The following is a 24,075-nucleotide window of genomic DNA, read 5'->3' on the forward strand; positions in this document are numbered from 1 at the left end:
CAGCAAATAGGTCTTCATTTGATTAATATTCCATACTCTAGTTTCAATATAGAATTGTTTAGAATAGGTTATTATACTTTGCTATAGGAAATTTGACATGAAACAAGCTCAAGCTATTAAAAAGATAAACATGTAGAAAAACCTGCTACGGGTCCAAGGAGTTAAAATTCCTTGTCTATGAAGCCAGGCACATGGAAATAAAACAGGATTCCTTCCAAAATCAAGCAGTGGGCCCTGCAAAACCAAAAAAAAATTAAATTTCTAAACTATAAATATTTATAAAGGGCAAAAATTTTGCATTGCGTAACTGTATATGCAGCTTCAGAATATCGATGGAACAGTGCAGCCTCTTGAATACGTGCTTCAGGTGCCTCAATAAGCTCCCCATACAGCTCTGGAAATTTTTTACGTTTCTGCAATAGAGCTAGCCCTGAAGAAAAGAACAGATATACCAAAGGAATAACTATGAATTTCTTTTACTCACGACCAACATCAGTTTGTTCTTTTAACTAAATTTGTATTACATAAAATCTGATATATTTAAGATAATTATATAATGTTGCAAAGAATTGGAAAACACCATCTTTCCAAGAAAAAGAAAATGTAAGATTGGAAAGTGGTAAAAACTTGAAATAAGGCAACTTTTAGAGGAGATCCCTCATGTATAGGCCAAATGTCATCTAGGCCTTTATGTTTGGAAGTTATCACTTATCAGCCCCTAACATGACCTTTGCCATTGGCCTAGGTACTTTTTACAAACATGCGTTCAATCTTGCTGATGTGGCAAGGCATCCGGTCAGGAAAAAAGCTAGTTGAATTACAAGTCTCCTATCATGCCACTAACACAATTGCAAAATTTAAAGTAAGTTCGTAAAAAGGACCTAGATTGATAACAGAGAAAACATTAGTGTTAGAGAACACCCCTGATCACTTTTAAATATAAAAGACCTAGATGATATTTGACCAATACATGAGGGACCTCCACTGAAGTTTTGCCTGAAAATAATGTTTCCCAAGAATTATCAAAAGCAAGAAAGTTACCTGCCAAGAGATCGAAATGCCCAGTCCCTGAGGCTCTGTATGCCACAAGATCACCCAATAATCTTGCCACAGAATAAACTTCATCTTCTTCCAAAACACTCCTGAACAAGACATAAAATACAAAATGTGTACCAACTGGAGGACTAAAATAATTTCGTTTATTCAATAGATAGACATACAAGTATTTTACACGTCCCATGCAGCATAAGGCCTCTCGTATACCATGGTCAAAGACCTCTCGATAGTGAGCTTTCCATGCTGAGTCATGGGTAGCATAAAAGGATCTCCATCTTAATACGTCTGACCCTGTAATGCACTGAATAATAACCACAACCCATATGAGGACAAGGAAACAAATCATCAATATTTTCTTCCAGCCTCTTTGTTCAGCATCCTGTCCTGGATACAATGAAGGTAGTCATTAAACAGATAGAGGCACATGAGATCAAAATAGAAAATATGGTTTTCTAGCAGTAATTTGATACTTTAATTTATAGTAAAAAAATAAATTATAGTTTTCTCAAGAAACATAAACATCATGAGCTTTATTGAGGTCTAAATTTTCAGATGGAGACAAATACAACTTTTAAAGAAGAGATTTTTTATATATACATGGAAGACTGTATTAGCACATAATCTGTAGAATGCAATATTGTATCAACAAGGGAATTGGAGCCATTTGTTACCAACCATGTAGACAGTAGGAGGAAACAGACAAAGTTGAATTCTTTAACATCTTAAAACCTAAAAGTGTATCAGATGTCTAAAGGACAAAATGATGACTTATTATGCCAGACTCAGAAGGAAAATGCATGCTATGGACAAATCACATATAAGTAATAATTAAAACATGTTCAGGACATCAATAACCCGATGATGGCATCTAGCAGCTCAAATGTGATGATGACTACAGTCTTTGGCCGAACACTTTTTGCGGGTTTGAACCTCTGTTATTCTTTCTCTTGTCCCCTTCATTCCCTCTCCCTCCCTTCTTCTGTTCTCCAACTAAAAGGAAGAACTACTGTTTGGAAAGGCAGGAGATGATTGATGTACCAATTTCTATGGCTTATCCAAATAAAAATGGTAGTAATATGAGTAGTGAAACACTAATCACATATATGAAGGGGAGGTGTCATGGAGATATTGAGACAAGTGCACACATGTTGGACAATACTTGTTCATTAATCTGTGCAGTAAAGTAAAAGCTTGTCTATATGTGTGCCTTAATGTGTGTATATGTGTGCCTCAATATGTGTGTGTGCGCGCGCTTATTTGAAATATCAGTACTACTCATTGTTTTGGTTTGTCTGTAATGTTGTCAACAATCTAGCTGTTTCACAAGTTCAGATGGGCATTATTAATACATGGAAAAAGTCAGTTGAAGTTAAAAAAAATTTTTTTTTTGAATTTTTCTCATAACACTATCAAATATATTTTAGTAGTTCAAAACTCAGATTCCTCTTTTCTTAGTTGTTATTAGCCAATATCGACCTGCATTAGACTTTGTTAACCAATATGGTAAGTCTAAAATAGAACAAAAGTTGTAATTGCTAGTTGCAACAATGAGAAACCACAAAAGAAACAAATTATAGAACCATGATAGCAAAACTAAAATGTACAAAGAAACTTCTGCAGAGTTGATCTTTAACTTTACCAAAGAAGCACATTGCAGCATCATTGCTTTTGGAAATGTCTTTCAGTATTATATACATGACATAAATTGCCACCACAAACTGCAATGTCATGACCATCATACCAAATCTAGTCCACCAGAGCCATTTCCTATATCGCATCTAGGCAATACAAGACCAGAAGTACATTTAACAACATCAGTAATCTGTCATCTACAACTGTAATAAAAATCAATGTACATAATGCCCATTCTTCTCTACTACTATAAAGCATAAAACAAACATCTTGAGGGATTTTAACTTGTAGTTGAATAATAGGCCACATCCCACTCATGGTCACACGTCTTAAATTGATCTTTAAGTTCAATCAAATTAGAAAGGTATCATTAACATTGCTTAAATGAGTTTATCCACAGAGTTTAAGATTTGAAGTGATTATAGCAACAATTACAATTGGAAACAAAGCCTTTATCCCAAATTTTTGGGTCGGCTAAATGAATCCCACTCTCTATTCAATTCCTATCTTCTCATTAAGTTAAGCATTATTATATCCTTCTTAAAAATATCTAACCAAGCTCTCTTAGGCCAACTTCTAATCCTTTCTCCACTAATTATAATCTTATCACGTCTTTTACTTGGTGCATATAATGGCCTTCATTGCACGTGGAAGCAATTATGATTGTACTATATACATCATATCAAATCCGCAATATCATGAATATATCACATTCATATCAAATTATTTAAATACGCAAATTAGGAAACTTCACAAAACAAGGTCTAATTTAATGGATCACCCGTCTTTCTTGCCGAATCGTCACCTCCGTGCAGACCGCAGCCTCAAAGGTCTCCCCAAGAATGGTGGCTGCTGTGGCTTGTTGAGCCTTGGCTGCCCCTACCATGTACAAAATCCTAACCACTGCAACAAGCGAGACGATCCCCCAAAATCCTAACCACTGCAACAAGCGAGACGATCCCCAAAGGCAGAATATACATACTGGGGCAGCTCGGAGATATCAAGACAGCCAACATTCCTCCAATGACAACCAAGCCCAGATTGCAGAAGGCCAATAAAACTGAGACCCATCTCAGGGTCTTAAGATCTCTCATCAAAGGCATTGTTGAAGCCTGAAAGAGATTGATGACCCAGGTCACATAGGAAGGGGATAAATGGGGAATTTTGGATTTTGAATGGGAGATTATGGAGCATTTTTGATGAATCCCCCTATGATTTTGGGGAAGAACAATCGTTGGGTTCCTCAAAGAGAATGTGTTTATATTTCCTTTTGTGCAATACAAAATATTCCGGTGTATTAGACTCACACAGGATGAGGAGGTAAAGTTTTGGTGAACCACCTGAGCGGCTAATAATCTTTATTCTGGTAGGATTGGTTTTGACAGTTTCAAAATGGTATAATTATTTATGGGTCTTGGCATTATTACGCCAAGACTTATTACACTAAACACAATTAGTTCTTTTTTTTTTGGGTTGCAAATTCAGCATATCCTCACATTCCCTTCCCTCAAATGCAAACTATCATAAGATAGTCCTCTTTAATTTATGAGCGTCACATATTGGGCTGTTTCACGGCTTTTTCTTATTCTTCAGACTCCTCAGAAAAGCTTTTTGCTCCTTATATTACAGTTTTAGTTTATTTTGCACCGTTGATTTTTGCTTGAAATTCTGTAGACTCCACTATGCCTCTGCACAAGTTCTCTTTAAAAATCACAAGTTATTGATATTGATGTCTTGTCTCAGGTCAGATTGAAATATATACACTTTGCAAAATACAGATACAAAATATGATCCTGTTTTTGCAATTTCGGATTTAATTTTCTATGTAAATTTGTTCAGCAATTAATATAAAGGTAAGTTCTTAGGAAAATTACCATCACCATGATATTAATAGGTTTTAGAAAGTTATCCTAAACTACTTTTTATGAATAAATTTCACAAAACTATAATGATCTATGCAAAGTATTCTAAACTATCATGAATACAATATCTCAACACAAAATTTATTCTAGCCTCTCAAATAAAAATGATTATTTGCAAAAAAGACCTCAACTTTCCTAATATGACATAATTGGTCCTTTTCTCTTTGCTAGTATAGTGTATGTGTGCTGCAAGTAGGCATAATTGTGTATTTTTTATTAGAATTCTTTTTGAGATTAATTAACATTCCCCACTATGTCATTTATCCTGCATGATATAAGCACTAGTAAGTTCTATAGTATGTAATACGGATACCTCAACCTTGAGCTATAAGAAGACCAGCTACTTTATGATTAGTCCATTGTTCTTTATATCCAAATCTCAACTTGGTTTTCAATAAGTTTTAGAAAAAGAAATATTTATAGCAATTCTTTTTAGATACTACTTTGTTGATTCCTTCTCATAGTTTTAAGTTCGCTATATCTGAATCAGTTAAACTCTATTACACAATTTAGTTGAAACTAGACATAATTTAGAGTTTAAGTTAAATCTCACAAAACTCCCCGAGTTCATGTGTGTTTTATGAAATTAACCCTCTAAAGGTTGTCCTCAGGTAACTAAAAATTTAACTTTCAAAGGCGTTCCTTCTATTTATTGTTAAATATGAGCATCCATAAATTTATAGTTAAAAGAAAGACATGTTAATAAGAAAAACATATGTACATAAAATTACTGGAGAGACATGTTAATAAGAAAAACATATGTACATAAACTAGTGCTTAGTAACTGCCTAAATTCCTAATGAATAGCATAAATATGATCAAGTTTATTCAAGTACAAAATCCACAACTAACATGAATCGATCAACTAAACTCAAAACTACTACAAGTACATAATTCTACGTGAACTCTAGATCAAATAATTTTCATCTCTAAGGATACATAAATACATATTTTCTCCACTCCTCCGCCTCTTTCTCTTCATCACATTCTTCATCGTCTTTGCTATCTCCTCCATCTTCACCACTTTCTTTCCTTCTCTCTTAACTATTATGCCATTTGCCTGTTGTGCGCGGCGGAAGCTTTTTTTGTGCAACACTAACAATAACTCGAACTAAAACACAACTAATATGCAAACACAACCACAGCAAGAACAAACAATTTACGTGGTTCGGCAAGTTGCCTACGTCCACGAGGCAAGAGGGAGAGAGTTCTTACTATTAGAAATCAGAGAATACAAGTAGAGTTACAAATCTCTCAGACCAAACCCTAAAACAAAGCTCTTGATCTCTCACAACTCTCCCACAATTGGATGCAACAATCCTCTCTCAAAGACTGCACAAATTCGTCCTTGCTTAACCCTAACAAATCAGGTTTAGGTTATATATCAACTCAGAAACAAACCGGGTCAAAATCCAAAAGGCTCAGCCCAATCAGGCGACGGTCGACCGCGGCGGTCGACCGCGCAGGTTCACGGTCGACCGCGGCAGTCGACCGAACCACAAACCCGAGAGTAAAATCAATTACAGTCATCCGCGGTCGACCGCTAGCAGCTCCGAATCCTGGTAGCACTTGTGCACGTTTCTTTAATTCTCCACCTCGGCGAATGTTTCCACCAAAACTGAGCCGACACCAAATCATCCAATAGATCCTCAACAAGTCAGGGAACCAAACTAGAGCTGAAACGTGATCTCCCCCTATCTGAATCAACTGATCAAACCGGCTGCATCTGAAAGACTGCCTACGTATCCTCTTGCCCAAGGAATCAAGCCGAACGTAGTTCATCCAAATGGCCTCCGAATGCCTCAGCACTGAAGGATGTTCAAAAGCTTCAAACAATGACCAAATTTTACTCCTGAAACAACTTTGGTCAACATATCTGTAGGGTTGTCATTTGTGTAGACCTTCTCTAATATGACGTCTCCATCATTCAACACGTCACGTACAAAGTGGAATCTGACGTCGATGTGCTTCGTGCGCGCATGATAAACCTGGTTCTTCGCCAAATAGATAGCCGACATGCTATCACAATATACCCGAATAGTCTCCTGAGCGATCCCCAAATCATCCAATAATCCACGCAACCATAAAACCTCTTTAATAGCTTCAGTTACTGCCATATACTCTGCCTCTGTAGTAGAGAGAGCCACTGTGGACTGAAGCGTGCATCGCCAACATACAGGTGCACCTGCCAATGTAAAAGCATAACCTGAAGTAGACCGGTATTTGTCAAGATCTCCAGCATAATCTAAATCCACATATCCAATACAATCCTGCCCATTCTTTTCATCCTTCTGGAATACTAAACCAACATCCACGGTACCTCGAACATACCGTAGAATCTACTTCACTGCCTCCCAATGACCCTTCCTGGGGTCGTGCATGTATCTCGATATCATGCTCACGGCCTGTGACAAATCTGGCCTCGTACACACCATCGCATACATCAAGCTACCTACTGCACTGGCATATGGGACATTTGACATATAATCTATGTCTTCAACTGAAACAGGTGACATCAACGCTGAAAGCTTGAAGTGGGGAGCCAATGATGTGCTAACTGCTTTTGCATTACCGTCAAAGCTGAATTTCTTTAACATCTTCTGCAAGTAGCTCTTCTGTGTAAGTTTCAAACTCCCTTTCACCCTGTCTCTCTCGATCTCCATACCCAATATCTTCTTTGCCTCTCCAAGATCCTTCATCTCAAACTCGGATGATAGCTCCTCTTTCAGCTTTCGAATAGCCGAAGAATTCCTGGAAGCAATAAACATATCGTCAACATATAAAAGTAAATATATGTGCTCACCATCATGTAGCTTGTGCATATAAACACATGGGTCATATGGGCTCCTCGTGTACCCTCGGCCAATCATAAAGTCGTCGAATCCCTTATACCATTGTCTTGGTGACTGCTTCAAACCATAAAGAGACTTCTTCAGCTTACAAACCAAATCTTCCTTTCCTGCAGCTTTCAAACCCTGGGATTGTGTCATGTAGATCTCCTCATCTAAATCACCGTGTAGAAAGGCTATCTTCACATCCATCTGGACCAAATCCAAATCCAACTGTGTCACCAATGCTAATAAAATCCGTATCGACGAATGCTTCACAAAGGGTGAAAATACCTCGTTGTAATCAATGCCCTCAAGCTGTGCATATCCCTTGACAACCAATCTGGCTTTGAACCGAATGTCCTCAATAGAAGATCCCTCCTTCGCAAATACCCACTTGCAACCAATAGCTTTCTTACCCTTAGGTAGATGTGCAAGTGTCCAAGTATCGTTCTTCTGAAGAGACCGCATCTCCTCCTCCATAGCTTCTCTCCACCTGATCGAATCGGGGCTAGACCCTGCCTCCCTGAATGTGGCTGGAACCATATCATCAACGACTTCCACTGATAATGCATATGCGACCATGACATCATTATACCTAGCTGGCCGACGAATCTCTCTCCTCGGTATATGCGACCATGACATCATTATACCTAGCTGGCCGACGAATCTCTCTCCTCGGTCTATCTGCTGCAATAGACCTCTGAACATGACCATGTTCTTGAGTCTCATAATCCACTGTATCCTCTATCTTCCCGGCTGTCATCTCATCTCCTCCCAGTGTCACCTCTGTAGGAGCCTCAATGGATTCAGTGCTCTCTGGAGTGAGTGGAAACACATCATCCTCCACCTGCTGCGATATCCCTCCTGTCTGGTCTCCCTCCACCTGCTGAGAGGCTCGAGGCCTCATCATATACGCCTCGTTAAATATGACATCTCTGCTAATAACTATCTTCTTATCCTGTGGATCCCATAACTTGAAGCCTTTGATTCCATCTCTAAATCCCACAAAGACTGCTTTCCTCGCTCTCGGATTTAATTTACCATTACTGACATGATAATAAGCTGGACACCCGAATATCCGAAGTGACTCATAGTCACTAGCCACCGAACCAAACCAACGCTCCAATGGAGTCTTCCCGTCTATCGCAGTGCACGGCAACCTGTTCACGAGATGGCTCGTATAAACTAACGCCTCGGCCCAAAAGGATCTAGGTAATCCACTCTGCGTCATCATACACCGCACCTTCTCCAACAAGGTACGGTTCAATCTCTCAGCCACCCCGTTCTGTTGCGGTGTCTCTCGAACTGTGAAGTGTCTTCTAATGCCGTGATCCCGACAAAACTATAGAAACGGATCACTCTTATACTCTTCACCGTTATCTGAACGTAGAGTCTTCACCTTTCTACCTGTCTGCAGCTCCACTTTCTTCTTCCACTCCACAAAAATATCCAGAACCTGATGTTTATGCTTCATAGGGTATACCCAATTCTTCCTGGAATAATCATTAATAAAAGTGACAAAATAGTTAACCCCACCAAGAGATGTGTTCTTAGAAGGACCCCAACATCTGTGTGAATGTAATCCAATATACCTCGGGTGCTGTGAACAGCGATGTCAAACTTCACTCTAGTCTTCTTCCCAAGTACACAATGCTCACACAGCTCCATCTTGTAGGTCTTAGCACCTTTTAATAGCCCATATTTTGCTAATGACTGTAGGAACTTATCACCTGTGTGTCCAAGTCTCATGTGCCATAGGATGGTAGTGTCCTCCTCTGTAGTGATAGAAGCTACCAGACCCCCTGTGACTGTCTTGCCCTTCAAGTACTATAGGTTGTTTTCCCTAACACCTCGTATCACCACCATAGAACCCTTCGTGATCTTCACTGTAGCATCCTCTAAGATTACTCGATATCCTACTGCCTCCAAAGTCCCAAGAGAAATGATGTTCTTCGTCAACTACGGCACGAACCTCACTTCCTTTAATTCCCTCACTACACCATCATGCATCCTAATCCGGACTGAACCAATACCACCAATAAGATATACGTGATCATTTTCCATAAGCACGACATCCCATCTTTTCAGCTCCTCAAAACTAGAGAACCACTCCCTCTTAGGGCAGATGTGATATGTAGCTCCCGAATCCATCATCCACTCCGTGGAATCCGCATAGCAAACCGACGGTAAAACAGTGCATGAATAGCCTGAAGAATCTGAATCTGAATACTCACCAATAGCTTTTGTAACATTCACCTCTGAAGCTTGTGCGGCTTTCCCCTTATTCTTCTCGGCTTTTTCTTTTCACTTTGGGCAGTCAATCTTCCAATGTCCTTCTTCTTTACAATACCGATATTGATTTCTACCAACACTCTTATAGGCACTCCTATTCTTTGACTTTGAGCGGTTGAACTGGTGACGGTTTGGATCTCGGTCTCGAACTGCTAACGCATCTCCCGATGCCTTCTCGGAGGGTTCACCATCACTCTTCCTCAACTCATAGTTCACCAAAACTGAGGTCACCTCCTTATAGCTGACTGTAGTTCTTCCATTGATCATAGTAAGAACGAACGTACCATAATCATCTTCGGACAACGAACACAGAAGTAGCATCGCCTTGTCTTCATCCTCAACTATAATGTCCACATTGGTCATATCTGAAAGTAGCTTAGTAAAGTTGTTGACATGCTCCCTGATGGAAACCCCTCTCTTCATCTTGAACTGGTAAAATCTCTTCTTCAAGTAAAACCGATTCTCAATGCTCTTCGTAAGATATTTCTCATTGAGTGTTTCCCACATCTTCTTCGCCGACGTCTCGTTCATAACATCATAAATAAGATCCGGCGTCAAGCATGACCTAATAACACCACAAGCTCTACTGTTCATCTTTCTCCAAACCTTATCCTCTAACTCAGCGGGTTTCTCTTTTAACTCAAGAGTCTCCTCCAAATTCTGTGCATCCAAGGCACCCATCACCTAACACCTCCACAATCCAAAATTGATCTTGCCATAGAACTTAGGAACATCAATCTTCGTGTTATTGATGCTCAGACTCTGTATCGTCTTTGTTAGAGACGAACCTGACGTGCTTGCATCTCCCATGTTGTCGATCTAGCTCTGATACCAATTGTTGTGTGTGGCGGAAGCTTTTCTTGTGCAACACTAACAATAACTCGAACTAAAACACAACTAATATGCAAACACAACCACAGCAAGAACAAACAATTTACGTGGTTCGGCAAGTTGCCTACGTGCACGGGGTAAGAGGGAGAGAGTTCTTACTATTAGAAATCAGAGAATACAAGTAGAATTACAAATCTCTCAGACCAAACCCTAAAACAAAGCTCTTGATCTCTCACAACTCTTCCACAATTGGATGCAATAATCTTCTCTCAAAGACTGCTCAAATTTATCCTTGCTTAACCCTAACAAATCAGATTTAGGTTATATATCAACTCAGAAACGAACCGGGTCAAAATCCAAAAGGCCCAGCCCAATCAGGCGACGGTCGACCGCGGCAGGCGACCGAACCACAAACCCGAGAGTAAAATCAATTACAGTCATCCGCGGTCGACTGCGGTGGTCGACCAGCAGCTCCGAATCCTGGTAGCACTTGTGCACGTTCGCGGTCGATCGCGGCGGTCGACCGTCAGTCTGCCTGGCTGATGTCTTTGTTGTTTCCTGTATTTCTTCATTACCAACACCCTCGCTATCAGCTTCTCATTCAAAAATGAATCGTACTCGTGTAGGTTTGGATTCTTTCTTTCTTATCTATATTTGGATTAAGGATTGAAATTTTGATTGGAAAAGTTTGATAAGAATTTATTGTTATTTATAATGATTTAGTGAGAGAGGAATACCCCTAAAGTCTTTCTTTATTAATGTGAATAAAATTATGTTTAATATCAAGAGGTAGTGGAGAGGGATTATGAGGGAGTGTTTAAATGAAAAATTAATGGTAATTAATGGGAAGATCATGAAAAATGAGTATGTATGTATCTTCATGTATGTATGAATGGATGTGTAACGAATGGGGATGTTATGAAAAATTAAGTATATATATGTCTTCATGTACGTATGAATGGATGTGTTATAGGGCATTTGGGAAGATATGTTTTAACATAGCAACCCATTTTATAATAACTAGTATAATGTACGTGCTTTGCACATGGACATACTATTTTTTGTCTTCAATTCTTTTTCTTTGAGTGCAAAATTATGAAATGACTTTTATAATAATATAAATTCTTAAAGTGAACAATTAATATATCTTTACATTAATAAATAAAGTTGTGTATAAAGAATTGTATGAGTAATTTTTATATTTTAGATAATTATTATGATTTAATCATACTTTATTTAGATACTTATCACAAATTAATAGATTAGTTAATATTATAATATATAATATAATATTTTTATTTGTAACTTAGAATAATTATACTAAATTATATGCTATTTATAACTATTCTTACTTATTATATTTATATGTAGTATAATTATAGGACTATTATTCACTCTAATGTATTAAATAATAGTGTAATTCTTAGTTAAGCTATAATATTAAAATAATTATATTATTTTACTATTAAATATTTATACAATTTTATTAGTATTTATTGAATGATAATAAACTTTTTAAGAATATTTAATAGTGTGTTATTTTATTTATAATAATATTTTATTATTTTATTGTAATTTATAAATAGGAATAACAATTTAATAACATATTTATAAGTAGTGGATGGCAATATACTTTTTAAGAATATTTAACGATATATTATTTTATTTAGAATATTATTTTATTATTATTTATAAATAGGCATTTAACAATTTAATAATATATTATTTAATAAATTATGTATAGTTATTTTATGAAATATTTTATTACACTAATAAATTTATACTATTTTATTATAGTCAATAATTATCTATAATAAATTATAACATATTTTATAAATTTTCTTATCATTGTAAATGTATTTATATTAATTACATTTTAGTGAATGCCTAAATATATGGGAAAGTAAGAAGGTCCCAATTAATAAGATGTTATAAATAATTAGTTAAAGATTAATTAAAAATAATAGTATAATTGTAAATTATCAAAATTTGAGAGGATGAAAAAGGAAATCAAAAGTTTTAACATGGGTATTCTCTTTTATAAATAGTATAGATATAGATAGTAGATTAGGATAGGATAATGATGTAATATCTAAAAAAATCAATTTTATTTTTGTCAATAGAAAGTTTTTCCTAAACTCATACTTTTATAAGGTGTATGTAAGTATGTTATGATATGACGTAGGATATGATTTTTTTAATTTCCTTTCCTCTTTCATCTTTTTTCTCCCTCTCCGTCATCTTCATGGTCTTGATAGTTTTAATTATATACATGGATCAAAGCTCAATGACCTTGGACTTTGAGATCCACAGCCATGATGCCAAGCTCCATTATCATCGGCTTTTATCCACATAATATCATCAACTTCGAATTCCTTCAAATTGTAGTTATCATTATTAATGATCTAGTTTTGGATTCCAGAAATTAAATATTTATACGTCACAATTGCAAATACCTTCACATATATATATATCAAAAATTTCCAACAGTGCAAATTACCAACTTAAGCAGGATATCAGCGTAAAAAATTCAACAAACAGTCAGCAATAAAACGATATAATAAAAATCATGAAAGCAAATTACCCTTGTAACCCTGCGACACCCCTCATCCTCGTTCTCTCCGCCGCCGACGACCGCCACGCCTGTCTCCTGGGCTAATACCCAGCGCGCCGGACATCGCCCCAGACCCTAAACCGCCGCCAGACGCGGCGGCGGGATACCCGGACATTCTCTCTCCGGCCGCACCGGCGAAGGACCAGGCCACCGAGACGGACCCAAGTTTGAAGCTTACAGCGATGCTGAGCCAGCCTATGTATGAGAGTGCCCATCTCCAGTCTCCTGAGCATCAATGCACGCCATTTTTTGTGGGCTTGGCGTTCGGTTCTGGCCTCTGTTTTGGGTTTAACAGAGGAGCTGTATTGTTTGAAATGGGGGCGGTACCTACTGCTTTGGGCATGGAGAGAGGGGTAAAAATGGAGATGCTCTGTTGAATTAATGGCGATGTTCTGAGAGAATTTGGTGCTTTGCTGTAGCCAATGAGATTCGTAGAAGAACAGAAGGCCAAAAAGCAGGGATTGGACTTTGGATCTTTTGGAGAGAGGACGACTTTGTTCTAGACTACAGGAGAGAGGAAGGGACAGTTTGGTAATTAGATTTAAAGAAAGTAATTAGATTAGGAAAGGGTTAATTCCAGGCATACCTAGTGTATTATCACCAAATTGTAAATAGACTCACTACAGTCTACTGGCCCTTTTGTTGTGAATAGACCTTCTCTAATTCCACTTGTTTGCGAATAGTCCTCCTAATTGAATTTCCCCCCTTAAAATCGTTAAAAATGTTTGATCTTATAGTTCTATTGGTAAAAATGGGCGCCCAATTATTATTTTTTTTCTTTTAAAGGAGTCAAAAAAATTCATTAAGAGGTGCTTTCACACCTGGACCAATATTATAGGATATCCACAACAAGTAGAACTATAGAGGGGTAACAAACAGAATTATGTAGGGTGTCTTTACAATTAGGTGATAATAAAGGGGGCTGTTGGCAATTAACCCTTGAGTGAAAACTAATCTTTTATTAAAGAAGAGAGCATGGGTATGGATTTAGGAAGTGCAGAGCTTTTGATTTTACTAGTTTTTACACACGTGCAATGCACGTGATTTAATACCATGAGTATTTTTAGCAGTTTGTGCTCATTTTTTTCTTTAAACTCTTACATCCCGATTATTTTTTTATGTTTGTTTAAATGGGATACACCCAATTTAAATTTTCATGTTGATATTTGAATTGACAAAAAACAAATATAATTTAAAAATAATTTGAATTTTCATATTATTTTTGATCGATATGAAACTAAGCTTTATTTGAGAAAGTATAGCATTGCAAAGTAAAAAATATTAAAATAGTGTTATACAAGGAAGGTGAATATTTAAAACCAATATGGCAAAATGATTGATTTAAAGTATGTTAAAACGATGCAAAAGAGAATATGAAGTTTATTCCTAATCATTGATAGACTTCATAAAAAAATATAAATTAAAGATTAATACTAACTCTAGTATACTTTTATATGATAAAAACATCCACATAAGAATATAAAAGTACTGAAAAAAATTCATGAAACTCCCTTCTAAAGATTTCTAATTTCACTCAAAATAATTAAACTATTCTATAAAATATTCATAAAATATTGTTTTTATTTCTTCTATTTTATTTTTTTATTGAGTTAAGATCAATCCTTCTTCAGGTTTATCATTTATCATTTCTCGGACAATTCTAGAGTATTGTCTTCATCATCTACATCAATTGTGACATCAGGCTAATTTTGTATTTTTTATACTATTATCTTTCCTAGGCTCGTTAATTTTTTATCATCTCATTTAACTTTACAAAAAAGTCAAATGTACTTATGATGTTCAACACAAACTGCTCAAAATATAGACTTTGATTTTTTTTCTATTTCAATGAGAATAAATATTAATTTCATATATATAAAATTCTTTGTGTTCCTAATTTATTACTTAAATAAATTAGAAGCTATCTCTTTATTTTCCTCTAAAATGAATTCTTCTGATGTGCATCCAATAAGAATTTCTGTTATTTCAATAATATTACCTTTGCTCTATCCCTGTCATTTTCCATAAAGATCTAAACTAAATACCTGCATTATTCATTACCAATTTCTCTTAGATTATAATATTAATATTTAATTTGAAGAACACAGTATGGAATTTATGAATACTTACTAATTTTTCTTATGTCTTCCATGGAGATTTTTTCTTTGATTAGGATAAAGTTATTAAATTATTTTTTAATGTAACTCATTCAGTGCTTCATTAATAGATATGTCTTATGTTAATGCCAATTCAAGTGATTCATTGACGTTTTCTGAATTTTAGATTTATTTCCATCACTTTCCCATTTGCAATGGAAATAACTCAATTCTTTTAAAGTTATCTCTAAATATTCTAATAGTTTCTCCATATGTAATATATATATATATATATGAAAAATACCAAACAATTACACTTTTCTTTGCCAAGTTTTAAAATTTTAGCCCATTTTTGTGGTTTTGAACTTTGAGGGTGTGATTTATAATTTTTAAAATTTTGAAAGAGTTTTTAAAATGTTTTTTTACCAGTATCAACTTAGACTATTCTTAGATGTTGAAAATGGATAGTAAATCCCTAAATTAGAAATTTTAATATATATATATATATGAAAAATACCAAACAATTACACTTTTCTTTGCCAAGTTTTAAAATTTTAGCCCATTTTTGTGGTTTTGAACTTTGAGGGTGTGATTTATAATTTTTAAAATTTTGAAAGAGTTTTTAAAAAAATTTACTTTTAAGTTTAGTAGTTGTAAATTCTATGTTTCATGTGTTGGTGGTAATTTTTTAAATGTTAGTATATTTCTTGTAACTCTAAAATTTCAAGGGTGTCTTTTGTAATTATTAAAACTATAGATTAATTTTAAAAAATATTAAATTTTAGCGGTCTACCAATCGACGAATTTGATGTGTGCTAGTTAAAATTTTTGAAAATTTAGAGTTTTTTTTACTATTTTTAAATTTTGAAGGAGTTTTTTCAAAATTTTGAGGTTAATTTTGGCAAATTTTAATTTTTTAGGTGTCTAAGGGTAATATCTTGAATTCATCTTATTTTATTTATAAATTTTAGAATTTTAGGGTGGCTTTTTATAATTTGAACTTTTGAAGGTGTTTCTATAATTTTTGAGATATTGAGGGTGTTAATTAAAAAATTTAAATTTAAATGTCAAAAAATTTAGATGTATCATGGTAATCTCTTGAATTCATCTGTGTTGTTTGTAAGTTTTAAAATTTTAGAATTTTAATGTGCTTGTCTGTAATTTAAACTTTTGAGGGTGTTTCTATAATTTTTGAGACATTGAGGTGTTAACTGTAAAATTTAAATTTTTTGCAAACTGATGTTAATTTTTTAATTTCATGTTTTTTATTTTAAGTTTTGAGACATTTGGATGAGTTTTATAATTTTGAACTTTCAGGGTCTTTTCTGTAATTTTAAAACTTTTTGTGGTTTTTTACAATACTTCATGTATTATAATATGTTATCTACTTGTAATTTCTTTATCTTAACAAACTATAGATTAATTTTGAAGAATATTAAATTTTAGCGGTCTACCAATCGACGAATTTGATGTGTGCTAGTTAAAAATTTTGAAAATTTAGAGTTTTATTTTTTACGATTTTTAAATTTTGAAGGAGTTTTTAAAAATTTTGAGGTTAATTTTGGCAAATTTTAATTTTTTAGGTGTTTAAGGGTAATATCTTGAATTCATCTTATTTTATTTATAAATTTTAGAATTTTAGGGTGGCTTTTTATAATTTAAACTTTTGAAGGTGTTTCTATAATTTTTGAGATATTGAGGGAGTTAATTAAAAAATTTAAATTTAAATGTCAACAATTTTAGGTGTATCATGGTAATCTCTTGAATTCATCTGTGTTGTTTGTAAGTTTTAAAATTTTAGAATTTTAATGTACTTGTCTGTAATTTAAACTTTTGAGGGTGTTTCTATAATTTTTGAGACATTGAGGTGTTAACTGTAAAATTTAATTTTTTTGCAAACTGATGTTAATTTTTAATTTCATGTTTTTTATTTAAAGTTTTGAGACATTTGGATGAGTTTTATAATTTTGAACTTTTCAGGGTCTTTTCTGCAATTTTAAAACTTTTTATGGTTTTTTGCAATACTTCATGTATTATAATATGTTATCTACTTGTAATTTCTTTATCTTAACAAACTAATATAATTTTTTATGTTTTATATATTTTATTAATATTAGTTTTTTTAAATTGTTAAGCTAAACATGGTTCACATAGGATTAGGATAAGATATGATTATGATTAGGATAGATTAAGATATAAATAAAATATTCAAAATAGTGAAGGGTAATATTGACCATTGAAAATTAGAATTTGATTATAGATAAGGTAGTTTAAACTATAAAGGGGTATATTTGTCTAAAAAAGATTTTCAATAATATTGACCATTGAAAATTAGAATTTGATTATAGATAATGTAGTTAAAACTATAAATGAGTATATTTGTCTAAAAAAGATTTTCCGAACTCGTGCTTTTAAAGGGAGTATGATTGTATTTTTAAGAAAAGGGTTAATTGCACTTTTACTCTAATGATCTTATCTAGTTTTAACTTTGACAGTTTGACATCTTGAAGTTTAAAATTTCCCAAAATAAAAAGTTCTTAACTTTAATGTATCCTCTGTTACGTAAGATTTTTTATCTTTTTTGTGTAAAAATTGACTGCGGGAATAATGTTTAGACTTATATATATCATTAAACTAAGCTAACCAAGCTTAAGGACTGGGCCATCCAATAGCTAGATGCTCGTGGGCGTTCCTTACGAGTTGAGGCCCATCCATTTTGGCCCATTATCTCCTACGCTTCAGGCTCAATTTCTTAATTGAAATGCACCACGTTCTCAAGATCCAGGGCCTCCACTTCAAATGTAGCTCTCTGCAGTGAGCAACACGCTAAAATTGCCCCAGCCTTATATTGTGTTTTGGTTGTAAAATTTATAGTAGGTTATCAAACCCAAAAGTCCAAATTGTCTTTTCAAAAAAAAAAAAAGTCCAAATTGTACAGCATATACATGAACTAAACGTTCGCCATCATCAAAAGCCCTTAACACACTAGATTTGTTTTAAAATTTGGATATTATTTTTTTCAGATTTTTTTTTTATTTTGAACCTCATCATCAAATTTAAGGCTTTTGCTATTTTTTTAAGGAGTGCTTTTCATATTGATATTAGATTTAGGAATACAAATAGGAGTGTCCAAAAAGCCCGCCGGCCCGGAGCCCGAGGCCCGGGTTCCCAGCCCGGCCCGGCCGGCCGTGGCCCGGCCGGCCTCGCCCGAACCCGCGGGCAAGTCGGGCCTCCGGGCGGCGCCCCCGGCCGCACATTTTGGTGCGCGCTGGCCAGCCGGCCCGGAATAGTAATTTTTTATTTTTTTTATTTTTTTACTTTTTTTATATTATTAGTATATAATTATTCTATAATGATATTTTTATATATGTTTATATAATTATTTATATAGTATAATGTATATATATGATATATTTATAATATATTCTATAATGTATATAATATGTGGTGTATATTATATACTCTGTTATATATGTATAATGCTATGTATGTATGTATGTATATATATACTCTTCTTATACTAAGCTTGATATATAAGATACTCCATCTTATATCATATACTCTCTCTTATATAAAGATATATAATATATAGGTATACACTCTCTTATATATGTATAAATATATGTGTGGGTTATATATATACTCTCTGCTCTTAGTATATATGTATATATAAGTATACTCTCTCTTATATAAGTATATATAGGTATACACTCTCTTATTTATATATGTATAATATGTATACTCCCTCTTATAAAGGTATACTCTCTCTTATATATGTATACTCCCTCTTATATAAGTATACTCTCTCTTATATATGTATAAGTGTGTATACTCTCTCTTGTAGGCGTCAAAAAATGCTGAGAGATATCCAAACACAGCTCAAAAGGAAGTCATCCAAAATGTCAAAAAGAACACAAGTATAGACTGTCTCGCACGCGAGACAGTCTTTACTGTCTCGCACGCGAGACAGACTTGACTGTACTGTCTCGCCCACGCGAGACAGTCTTTGCTGTCTCGCCCACGCGAGACAGTCTTTGCTGTCTCGCCCACGCGAGACAGTCTTTGCTGTCTCGCCGTGCGAGACAGAATTTACTGTCTCGCACGTGAGACAGCTCTCAGATAGTCAAAACCGCCTTTGTAACTGCCCTACACGTGGCCACTAACTGTTCAAGAACGTGGGAAACGTCGTGGGTGAGGATCACGTGGATAACTGCCAAAATAACGGAGTTTGAAACGTGGGAAGGCAGTTAAAACGAAAACTGCCTGCGGTTACTGTTTCCGAGACAGTATTTACTGTCTCGCGGGTCGAGACAGCAAACACTGTCTCGCCGTACTAATGTCGTCATTTGTTGAGTTTTTTCAGTTGCAGACCCCTGAGGCTATAAATACCCCCTAATCAGAGCAGAGAGAGCAGAGAGCGAGCAGAGTTCTTGAGCTTCTGGCGATTCCTTGAGATTCGAGCTTTGACTTGATCTTAAGAAGAACGACTATCTTACTTTGATAAAATATCGTTTCAAATTCTCACTTCGATAAACGAAGTCAGAATCAGTAAACCCCTCACGATTCAATCAGAATCTGTGATTTGGTGGTCCACGAGTCAAAGCGCTCCCGGCACAGGCAAAGATCCCACGCAAGCAGCGATCCAAACAACGATCCTGCGTTTGTTTCTCAAGAGTTGTAATTTTCATTTTGTTGTGTAAAAGGAGTCTTATAAAAAGGCTATTTCTTTTTTGAATTTATTGTAATCGACCGAAGATATAATGAATTCCACAACAGAACCAACTTTTGACCCAAACAAGCTGGCGACCACAGTGGGAGCCAACGGTCTCGCTGCCGAGACCGTCGTGTCGCAGCCAATCATCAAGATTCCAGTTGAATCCATGGTCGAATACGAATTCGACCAAACCAAGTTTGAGGAATATCTCTCATCATCCTCTTCAAGATCTTCATTGTCTCGCAAGTACAAGAGGATCTCATCATTGAAGAAAACTTCCATGCCAAAGAAGGCACAGAATGAAGACTCTCGCCCGATTGTTGCTGAGGATTCTACTCACAACCTCTCTGCTCATAATGGCTCTTCGCCAAGTAAAGAGTCATTAAATCAAAGCCCACCGGCATTGACGAAAAGAGCTCGTCAGAGACAACGCCAACGCCGCGCTCGTCAAATAGCTAAGGCCTTGGAACAAACCGACGGAGTTCGTTATCATGCGGACTTAGAGTCGAGGAGGCATCGAGTGGTAATTCACGACGGAGAAATGGACTATTGTCAAAAGGACTCGTTCGACCCTCAAAGAACGTATACAAAAACGTCGTGCAAACGCTGCTCATGCCCGTGCTCTCTTACAACAAAGACGAGAAAGGAAGAAGGAAACGGTGATTAAAGAACCACCGAAACTCTGCCAAGTTTGGATTCTAAAGTCTGGACTTATGCAAAATCAGCATTTGGAGCCCGTTAAGACTCCATACCCGCAAGGGGGTGGTTTTAAACGTGCGACTCCCAACATAACCTTGGATCACTCAAAGATAAAAATAAATTGTCCTGAGAATGCCAACAAGGTTTTACACCCCCAGAAGAAGACGCATTCACCAAATGATATCGTCATACCTGGGAGGTCATGCCAACAGACGATACGATTTTTTGGCAATCATACCGATGAATCGTATTATCAAGTTGGGGTTGTGAATAATTTTCGAAAGAGAGTTATTCGAGGAATAAACTCTCATTGTTCCTGTGCGCGACTCGTTAAAGCAGCATTATCAGAATGTGACTGTTTCAAACGAGAAATCATCCCACGAAAAGTCTCTGCATTATCAAAGCCTAAGCTGAGACATTTCCGCAAAAGAAAATCAGCTGCCCAAGATGATGAATTCCCTGAAGTCACCATCAACGTGGCTGATAAAAGAAAGTCTAAGCGGCATTCAAGTGACTCAAATCCCGACTTTTCCCCGAAAGGAAAAGTCAATCCAAGAATTGCTCAAAGGATGTCTCGACTCCAATTAGGAGCCATCAGACGCAGAGATTACAAAAGAATGCAAGAAGGAATGTCCTCGGAGGATGAATTCTCGGACACTTGTTCTGCAATCGCTTCTGATGATACAATGTCTAGCACGGGACAAACCAGAGAAGTACTCACAATCACCTCTGATCAATTTGCTCAAATGCTTCAAGAAGCTCTAATGAAGCAACGTGAAGAAATTAGCGCTGAGATGAAGACAGAGATGGAGTTAGCTATTCAACAAATGAGAGAGTTGCTAACTCAACAACCTCAACCTCCTGATTCCAGTCAGCGAGCTGAATCCAGCCGCCACACTCAGAATGTTGTAGATGACAGTGATCCAGAAGTGTATGAAGTCATTATGGCTGATACACCTCCCAATAGCAATAACGCTGGGGGTGGTTTAGCACATCCTCCCAATAACGATATTGGGGGGTGGTTCGATGGCACCTTTTACAGGGGTTGGTCTAACTCATTCTCCTCAACGTCCTTCGAATGAAGACATAGACGATGACGAGAAAATGAAAGAGCTTGAAAACAAAGTCAATGCTTTGATGACGGCTCAAGAAGTTAAGAAGACGGGTATTCCATGTCCCTACCCAAGGGAATGGGATTCAATACCGTACCCGATGAAGTTCAATCTGATTAACTTCATACCGTTTGAGGGGAAGAGTTCGCCGATTCAACACTTGATTTATTTCAAGTCTCATTTGGGCATGATCTCTGGAAACGAGACTTTAATGGTCCGGTCATTCGTTGGCACCCTTCGTGGGCCCGCCTTCGATTGGTACCGACGGCTTAAGCCAGGGAGCATCAATTACTGGGATGACATAGAAAGTTTGTTCCTCAGCAACTTCTTCGATGATGACACCGAAGTATCAATCGGAACCCTTCTGGATGAGAAGCAAAAAGACGGAGAGTCAGTCGACGATTTTGTCAAGCGCTTCCGTGATAAAGCAATGAATTGCAGAGATCCTATTACAGAGGAGTTCATCCTGCAAACATGCCACAACAACCTCTCCATCGATGTCTTGGAAGATCTGGGGGTCGTACCATCCACCACTTGGAAAGAGTTAAAACTACGTGGTGAACAAGCTGAACACTTTCTTAAAAGAAAGAAAGTTGAGAGAGGTCAACCAACGACATCCACAATTCCTGTGAACGCAACTTTCGATCCGAGGTTCCAAAAAGAGTATTCTTTCGAAGATGATGAAACTCCATCCATATTGGAATACCTCCTCGCCAATAACAAAATTGAGCTACCACCTATTAAAGATCAGGAGGGAGCTAAGAGAATTACGGATCCAAACTACTGTGCGTACCACAGAAGGGTTCTTCATCCCACTAAGGTTTGCTTTGGACTCAAAAACAAAATCTTACTCCATTGGGTACACGAGTATAAACTGTTTTCCCTGACTCTGATGAGTATACGAGTATAAACTGCTTCTCCATCTCACTCCGAAAAGTATACGAGTATAAACTGCTCCTTAATACTCCAACAGGTATATGAGTCTAAACTGTTTCCTTTCTTTCACGGGAAGTTCCTGGAGAATGCCATGCATGGTACTTTTAAGGATAACCCGATCATACAGCTAAACATGATGATAAACCCAGCTTCGCAAGAAAAGCTGGGGGTGGATGGTTCATGTAACGGGAAGTTCTCGGAAGAATGCTATATGTAATTTTCTTAGGGATAACCCGATCATTACAAACAAAGTGATAAACACTACATCCCCACGGTGATTTACGAATACTCTTTTGCTGAGGTGAGATTCGATCACTTCGTTGGATCAATCTTCCCTCACAAAATTCTCTCATGGTCAAACCTTTAAACAGTTAGGACCAAAGCCAAAATCCCCTCTCGATTCCTTCCATGAACGAGAGGTCCACAAATCGAATGATCAAACCTTTAAACAGTCAGGATCGCCTCAAAACTCCCACTTGGTCAAACCATAACCAAAATCCCCTCTCGATTCCTTCCATGAACGAGAGGTCCACTTTTAGTTGAATAATCAAACCTTGTGACATTTAAGATTATTCAAACCAATCCAGATTCTCTAAGTGGAGATCCCACTTTGAGTTTCCTTTGCACCATGAGATAGGATATAAAATTGTTCCTCTCTAATTTCGGGTTTATCTCTACCAACAAACAAGAGACCAGGAGATAGAATATAAAATTCTTCCTCTTCATCATCGGGTTCATCTCTACCAACAAACAAGAGACCAGGAGATAGGATATAAAATTCTTCCTCTCTATCATTGGGTTCATCTCTACCAACAAACAAGAGACCAGGAGATAGAATATAAAACTCTTCCTCTCCATCATTGGGTTTATCTCTACCAACAAAAAAGAGATCATATTACTCCAATGGGTACACGAGTCTAAACTGTTCCCTACCATCAACAAGAAGTTTCTGGAGAATATCACTCAAAATATTCTTAAGAATAACCTGACTACCTCCCAACGGGTATACGAGGTTAAACTATTTCCCGAGAACTCATCTCAACAACGGTGAAGCGATAAACGCAATGCCGGGAGAACATTAGCTATTCTACGAAGAATTGAATAGACTAAAAGAAGAAGAGATCAAGCGTTGAAGCCATTTACAAATCCTTCTACACGATCTACCCAACCAAGCATTGAAAGGATCATAAGTAAGACCTATCTTATCCAAAGCATCCCAGAACTCCTCTATAAAAGATTGAGTCTGGAATACTTTGGAGGGGGTATCTGTAAGCGTCAAAAAATGCTGATGGATATCCAAATACAGCTTAAAAGGAGATCATCCAAAGATCAAAAGAACA

At 36.2% G+C, this 24,075-nt stretch overlaps 1 protein-coding gene across 5 annotated transcripts in view; it reads right to left on the minus strand.

Annotated features, from left to right (window-relative positions):
- Positions 1–13,209, minus strand: part of LOC109837578 (sn1-specific diacylglycerol lipase beta) — a 29,169-nt gene extending 15,960 nt beyond the window's left edge. Inside the window, exons 1-6 of one of the 5 annotated variants that reach the window (XM_020405883.1) lie at positions 13,149–13,209; positions 2,696–2,834; positions 1,221–1,440; positions 1,042–1,142; positions 309–430; positions 143–234 (exon numbers count right to left, since the gene is read on the minus strand). In XM_020405883.1, coding sequence (XP_020261472.1) covers positions 143–234; positions 309–430; positions 1,042–1,142; positions 1,221–1,440; positions 2,696–2,834 — 674 coding nt within the window. In that variant the 5' untranslated portion in view covers positions 13,149–13,209. Of the gene's footprint in view, positions 1–142; positions 235–308; positions 431–1,041; positions 1,143–1,220; positions 1,441–2,695; positions 2,835–3,469; positions 3,544–13,148 lie in introns of those variants that run through there. The other 4 variants (XM_020405884.1, XM_020405887.1, XM_020405886.1 and 1 more) reach the window with 4 other exon arrangements.

This window comes from Asparagus officinalis, chromosome 4, assembly GCF_001876935.1.
Source record: "Asparagus officinalis chromosome 4, Aspof.V1, whole genome shotgun sequence".
Classification (NCBI taxonomy): Eukaryota; Viridiplantae; Streptophyta; class Magnoliopsida; order Asparagales; family Asparagaceae; genus Asparagus; species Asparagus officinalis.